The sequence below is a fragment of the Lissotriton vulgaris genome, chromosome 2_1 (assembly GCF_964263255.1).
Source record: "Lissotriton vulgaris chromosome 2_1, aLisVul1.2, whole genome shotgun sequence".
Lineage (NCBI taxonomy): Eukaryota > Metazoa > Chordata > Amphibia > Caudata > Salamandridae > Lissotriton > Lissotriton vulgaris.
The window spans coordinates 1370304563-1370312105 of NC_141687.1; the positions used below are offsets into that span (position 1 = coordinate 1370304563).

General features: G+C 49.7%; 1 protein-coding gene across 1 annotated transcript; it reads right to left on the reverse strand.

Annotated features, from left to right (window-relative positions):
- Positions 1–3199: 3199 nt before the first annotated feature.
- LOC147732604 (uncharacterized) lies at positions 3200–4629 on the reverse strand. The gene is made up of 2 exons (XM_086958831.1): positions 4473–4629; positions 3200–4197 (listed from the first exon to the last, which is right to left on the reverse strand). The coding sequence occupies exons 1-2, from the start codon at positions 4627–4629 to the stop codon at positions 3200–3202; spliced, it is 1155 nt and encodes a 384-aa protein (XP_086814957.1).
- Positions 4630–7543: the final 2914 nt, after the last annotated feature.

The window sequence follows — 7543 nt, forward strand, 5'->3', positions numbered from 1 at the left end:
TTCCCACAAGTTTCCAAATCGATCCCACCTCCCTTGACAAAGCCACCACACAGAAAACCCCCAGTGAATCTTACTCTGGATTCCTTCCCCTATGTAGCAGTCCTTATAAATGTTCCACCGCTACCTATAGGGCAGAGAGAAACCTTTCAGATGCTTAAAAATAAGATCATGCACTAGTTAAGAGAGAATCGACCTCTCCCAGGAGACATCGATGGGTTAATCATAGGGGTAAGGAGAATAGATTGGATAGGGTATACACCAAAAAGCCTGGGTGGGGATTGTATTGTGGTCAACTTCCAAGACCCAAGGGTGGCGGGATGGATAACTAGGCAGGGATGGGGTACAAACAAGGGAGGTATTGGAATTGTAGATCTTACCTTTTTTTACCCCCGCCCAACCAGTGTACTAACTAGCCTGCTCAATGAACCCATAAATCCCCCCACTATACCATGGCCAATCACTTCCACACCAGCTCCACTGCCTGTTCAAAACTATACCACATGTACAAATTATAATCCTCATGTTGGATAGCAGGACCCAGGATGGGGATGTTGACAAATCACCAGAGAGCTGTGTAGTAGTAATGGAGGGAACATCAATGAGTTTAAGGGGGCGTGTGAAGATCATGTTGGTACTGCTGTTACAATTTTAACTGTCGATTACATTGCGTAGGGGAGTTTTGTTGCAGAGGGAGGAACTGGGATGGAAAATATAAATGCTAGTGCTGTGAAATTACCCTTATCAACAGCTAACATGGTAGTTGACACCATTGATGATCCTGCGAAGGTCACTAATAACATCGAAAGCCCAATGATTTCCCAAGTGTGCTCCAACATTAACAATTCTGATGGGATTGAGTCTAGCTTTGGTACGCTTCTATCCTGGAATGTTGCAGGGTTGGGTAGTAAGTTAGACTCCCAATCTTGGGTGGAATATATCAGTGGGTTTGATGTTTGTTGTTTCCAAGAAACCTGGGCTTGTGACCCCCTCTTTTGTTGTGGTTATTTAAACTTTTCCATACCAGCATCCAAAGGTGAAAGGGGTCGGCCTATGGGAGGCCTTACTGTATGGATAAAACAGGACTTGGACATTTCTATCAAAATGTTGGACTTGGGAACTAGCGATTTACAACTGCTAAGAATCTCCACAGATAAGGGTTCGTCAATGGATCTGTATAACGTTTATGTAAGAGGCAGTAATACAACCAATTCTTCCACCCTGGAGCTGCTGTCTGCCTCCTTAGAGACCTAGGGCCAGATGTAGGTAGGCCGTTACCGATCGGTAAAGGCCGAAATTCCCGATTTTGGGCCCTTACCGATCGGTAAACAGCCATCGAGATGTAGGGCAATGAAAAAACTCAAAATCGGAGCGAAAACCGAATCGGAATGAGTACCGAATGGGAAAGAATCCGATACGTACATACCGAAAATCGGATATGTAACGAATCGGTAATACACCGATTCGGATGCAAATACCGATTCGGTCCACGTACCGAATCGGTAGTGACACCGATTCGGAAATTATCCGATTCGGTCCACGTACCGAATCGGTAGAGACACCGAATCGGAAATTATCCGATTCGGTCCACGTACCGAATCGGTAGTGACACCGATTCGGAAATTATCCGATTCGGTCCATGTACCGAATCGGTAGATGAACCTAATCGGACATAAGCCGAATCGGAGAACCTACCGATTCGGTAGTATCACCGATCGGGAAATTCCCCGATTCGGACAGATGGGGAGATGTAGGGAGGCACAGAAACACCGATTTCGGCTCAAAATCGGTAGAATTCACTCGGTATTTACCATGGATTACAATCAGGTGGTAACCAACTCCAACCCATAAAAACAGCCCCAAAATGCATTGCAACTTGCAGGATGGCAGCTTTTTATGTCATTGCGAGGCGGCTACGGCTACAGCATGAAGGACAGAGGGAATGGCTAAGAAATGAACAGGTCTACAGACAGAGGATAACCCTGTTCATGCTCACTGAGGCTGAGATCCTACAGAGATACAGGCTGGACTCTGACACCATACTTGAGCTCATCAGGGACCTCAAACCATTGTTGGACCACCCCACCCCAAGGGCACACGCCATCCCAGCACACGTCCAGGTGCTATGCAGCCTACACCTGCTGGCGTCTGGCAGCTATCAAAGTGGAGTTGCAGCGGCAGGAGGAGTGACCCAGAGCAGCCTGTCAAGGTTCTTCCACACATTCCTTGACGCCATGATACACAGGATGGACCAATACATCTCGTTCCCTGCAACCCACGCAGAACTGCTACAAACCAAAGCTGACTTCTACCAGATGGCACAATTTCCCCAAATCATTGGCTGCATAGATGGCACGCACATTCCGATATGCCCACCAGCGGACACAGAATACATATAACGCAATCGGAAATCTACACACACCATCAACGTGCAGGTGATCTGCAATGCGAAGTGCAGCATCACAGACCTGGTAGCAAAATTTCCAGGGAGTACCCACGACTCCTATATTTTCCAACAGAGCGGCATCTATGCACGGCTGATGGCTGGCGAATTTGGTGAAGGATACCTCCTAGGTGAGACACATCATCAGACCCCCATAACACAAAGTAGCTAGGTGTAATACATGTATGCATGTGTGTAATGTTACTCCTTTCCCTTCCAGGCGACAGTGCATATGCCCTCCGCTCATTCATACTCACCCCCTACCTCAACCCCTCCACACCCAGCCAAAGGAGGTATAACCGGGCCCACAAAAGCACAAGGAATGTCGTCGAACGGACCTTTGGCATCTGGAAAAGTCAATTCAGATGCCTGCACAAGAGTGGAGGTGCAAGGCAGTATACCCCCATCACCTGCTGCAAGATCATAGCTGTATGTGCAATGTTACACAACCTTGCGGTGAAGAAGGGCACTGAGGTGGAGTTGTCTGACTACGAGGACCATGACGACGACGAAGCTGTGCCACCAACACAGCCAGCTGGGGTGTGTACGCCAAGTGATGGCAGATACAGACGTGAGGAGATTACAGAAAACTATTTCTGAGTGAGTACAGATGCACAGACAGGTAAATGGTTGTGGTGAAAAAGCAATGTTTAATACTGTTGCAACACAGTTACAGCACTGATGTGCAACAAAAAAAAGGTGTAATAGCAAAGAACACAAAAGTCTAAGGTCCAGGTTGCCTCACCCGCCCTTGCAAGGCTATTTCTTTGAGCGCTTGGCAGCCCCACTGGGGTGTCCCTCACCCCCTTCAGGATGGCCAGCGGCTTCTGCGGAGCGCCTGGTGCTCCTGCGTGGCTCTGACTCAGCGCTGACCGGGCTGCTGCGGCTGCTGCTGTCCCCAGCATCCCCCAGGTCCAGGGCAGGATTTGCGGCAGTGTTAGAGATGATCATGGCCTCCATTGCCGTGGTGATGTGGGCCATTCCCCTTGTTAACTCCGCGGTATTTTGTGTGAGGCTTGACTCCATGTTTGCACTGCGCTGACAGAGTTGGGCCGTTGCAGCTGCAAGGCAGCTCATGGAGCGGTTCAGCACCCGGGCATCCCGCCTGCGCACCAGCTCATGCTCCTCCAGTCTGCCACATAACTGGGTTATGGCAGTGGTTAGCCTACCTAAACCTGCTGCTACCTCCTTGTTTGAATCCACAAAGGACTGAAATCCTTTCACCATTTCCCCCATCTGCAGGTTGTGCTGCAGGAGCTGGCGTTGGCAGGCCATGATGGATTTCTCCTGGTGCCTTTGGATCTTTACCATATTACCTTCGAGGCCCAGGAAGACACTGCCCTCCGGTGCTGGTGCTGCAGTGGTGGGAATGGCACGGCGCCGGGTACTGCTGCTGCCGGCCTGCTGAGTGGGCTGGGGTGCCACTGGTGGGGGTGTGGTGCTGGCCGGGGCCTGAGCCCCTGCTCCCAGGACAGGGTGTACTGGTGCCACAGCTATGATCGTGGCAGGAGCTGGTGTAGGTGGAAGGAGGTCCCTTGTCGGGGAGTTCTCTGGGGAGAACTGCAAGGGGGGTGTGCTCGGCATTTGTGGGGAGTGCAGTGCTTCAAAGTCTATTACCAGGTCTCCCTCTATACCAAGCCCTATGGTGTTTTCGTCCTCCTCCTCCTCGGCAGCCTGACTGGTGCTCGGCCCTGCGAGTGCAGTGGTGGATGGTGCTGCTGCCTCTGTTGTCATTGTTTGTCCGCCTGATGGTGCCCCTAGGTACAAAGAAGCATTTGTAAATTGAGTGCCGATGTATTACAGTCAGTACAATTAAAGCATTCCACATGTCCTTGCATCTCCTTAGAATGTGTTCCACTGTTTCCTGTCTTGTGATTCTGCACTGCCATATTTTGCTGACTTCTGCTGACTACATGTACCATGATGCTTGTCTCTTGTATGTTGGTCACAGTACTGTGCTGGGGTTTGGCTATGCATTGTGTCTAATGGGGAGGTGTCTGGTAGGGTGTGTCATGATGCGCATGCTTCTTACCTGTAGCTGTAGCTCTGGCTGAGCTGTCCAGGGTCCCAATTCCGGTTACGCTCTCCCTCTCAATGGTGCTGGAGACCAGTTCCTCCAGGTCGGTGAGGGGTGGCGCCGGGCTCCTGCCTCCACCAGTGCCTCCAGCCTGCCTCTGGATCTCTGCCATCTTCCGTTTGGTCAGGCTGCGGATGTCATAGAATCGCTTCTTCAGCTCATCCAGGGACCTGGGGGTGACACCTGCAGCATTTACCTTTTCGGCGACTTCTGCCCAGAGCCTCCTCTTGGTGCTGTCTGGCACATTGAGGGACAGCTTACCGAATAGCTGACGGTGCACCCTCACCACCTCCTCAACCAACACCTGCAGCTCGGTGGTGCTGAATTTTGGCTTCCTCTTCTGGCTGGACTTCTGGCTCTCACTAGGGTTTGCCATCTTGATCAGAACAGTTCACTACCTCCTACTCCCACTGCTGCTAACTGTGAGTGTTCAGCTCAGGCTGGCTCTCCAGAAAGTTCTTAATTAGCTGCACCTGCCAGGGTTGCCACTCCCTGTTTTGGTGGGGGAGGGGGAGCCACCTCATTGGCTGAATCGCCTTTTACCGATTCGGCTTTTACTGAATCGGCTTTTACCGAATCGGCTTTTACCGAATCGGTAAAATCCGAATCGGATTTTACCGATTCGGTTTTTTCAATGCATTCCTATGGGCTTTTTGGCCATGGGTGTGTTTCCATTCCTCCGATTCGGTAATTGCCGAATCGGATTTCACCGACTCGGCTATTTCCGATTCGGTGGTAGCCGATTCGGCTATTTCCGATTCGGTGGTAGCCGATTCGGTACTTTCCGATTCGGCCCGTGCCGATTCGGTACGTAGCGAATCACATTACCGTTGCCGACCGATTCGCTATAATTTCGCGGTTTGTTTGCTACATCTCGTTTTCCGATTTCAGAATACCGATTCGGCCCGCCTCGGTATTTTGAAATCGGAAAATCCCTTTTACCTACATCGGGCCCCAAGTCCCAAGATAGTAGGGTAATAATAGCCGGGGATCTTAACAGGACTTTCGAACCTTTAGACTGTACAAATGATCCCTTAGGGAAGGATGAGGACAATCTTTGGGGAGTACCATCTTTATGTTTAAACCCCGTCCCACGGTGGACAAAAGACATCCTATTACTAAATGCTATTTGTATGGAATATGGTCTAAGAGCACTGAATGGGAGAACCCCAGGGGACAAGGAGGGTAGTTGCACCTTTGACAACGGTAACAGCAGGAGCAGAATTGATTATATAATATGTAGTCTCCAGCTGTGGCAGGGGGTTATTGATATGGCTATTAAGCCTAGAGTAGAAAGTGATCATAACCCCCTTTGTGTGACCCATAGATGGTGGAATGTTGGAGTGGGAAACTTGCACTCAAGAAACGATCAGATCCCAGTCATGAGCAACGACGAACGCAGGCTAAAATGGCCAAGGGTATTGGCTAACGAGGAAACCATGACCTACATCAACCACGAGGTGAATAGCGCAATTTCCGCAATGGAGGCGGAAGATCCCATAGCTCCTGGGGCTAGGGATATCACTGACATCCACAACAAGTTATTTTCCCTCCTCAAACCATGTTTTTTGACTAAGAGTAAGAAAGGGAGGAAAACCCAGGATGTTGGAAGGTGGTTCAATCGTCAATGTAGATCCGCACGATTGGAATTGGGACAAGCTATTAGGAATAGGGACAGTGTTGCAATTAAAGAGACAAGGAAATTGTACAAATTGGCCATTTTTCAAGCCAAAAGGAAATGGGACGAAGACCATTGGGCCGAGCTAAAAGAGGCTTCTAGTAATAAGGACTCCAGGACCTTTTGGAAAATTAATAAGTGGGGTAGAGGAGGTTGCCCGGCAAAGCCTGACAATAATGTAGCTGAAGATGCCTGGGTTGAGTACTTCAGACCACAATATGCCAAAGTCATGCACCCCGGGGCAGGGGAGGGCATAACGCCAGTCTATGCTATTGACAATTTGTTCTCCCCCAAAGAAGTAGAAATCGCGATTAGCTCCGTGAAATGTGGGAGAGCACCAGGGTTAGACGGGATACCCCCGGATATCTTCAAGTATGATATGACGAGAGGGGTGAGGTATATCTTTTTAGTAGCAAACACCCTAGCCAAGGGGGGGGTGGTCCCTGACCTTTGGAAAGGTGCAATTATTATTCCCATTCACAAGAAGGGAGATCGTTCACTCCCGGCCAACTATAGGCCCATAAGCCTAATAGCAACCATGCAAAAAGTAGTGGGGAGAATGGTTGCCAACCAGCTTATGGACTGGGTCGATACCAACAACGCCCTTTCCCCATATCAGGCTGGATTCAGGCGAGCAACCAGCACCATTGACCAGGTTTTCCGCTTTACCATACTGCGGTGGAAGACGGTTTTACTAGGAAGAGGCTGCCTGTATGTCGCGTTTGTCGACCTACGGGCGGCATTTGATTTAGTCCCCAGGTTTAAGCTATGGTTGGTCTTGCAAAAGCTGGGAATTCCTGTTGATTTGCTCACCCTAATTATGCGTCTACATGAATCCAATTTCGCAAGAGTTCAGTGGGGTGGGAATGGCGAGTCAACTCCGGACTTCCCCGTGGAAAGGGGGGTCCGACAAGGCTGTGCCATGACTCCCTTACTCTTCTCATTATTTATTAATGGGATTGTCAAGCGAATGTTGGAGGCAAGCGTAGACGCTCCTTCGTTAGCGGACGTCAGGGTCCCGATCCTGATGTTCGCTGACGATACCCTGATCTTGTCAAAAACCCCTGCAGGGCTACAACGTGCATCAAATATTTTTGATATTTTTTGCAAAGAGCATGGCCTAGAAGTAAACGTGGGGAAAACGAAACTAATGGCCTTTACCCCACGTCGTAGAATCTATCCCAAGGTAACCCTGAATAATAGCAAGCTAGATACTGTTAAGGAGTTCACATATTTAGGGGTACAGATAGCAGAGGGCCCTGGCTGGTCGCATCATTTGGAAAAAGTGGCCATAAAACATCAACAGCTTTCAGGTGCTTTGAGGGGAGAACACCGGAAATCCAAGACA

Coding starts and splice junctions, on each gene's coding strand:
- LOC147732604 (XM_086958831.1), bottom strand. CDS start 4,629: ATGGCAGAGATCCAGAGGCAGGCTGGAGGCACTGGTGGAGGCAGGAGC. Junction 4,198..4,472: donor AGCCAGAGCTACAGCTACAG/GTAAGAAGCATG, acceptor CTTTGTACCTAG/GGGCACCATCAGGCGGACAA.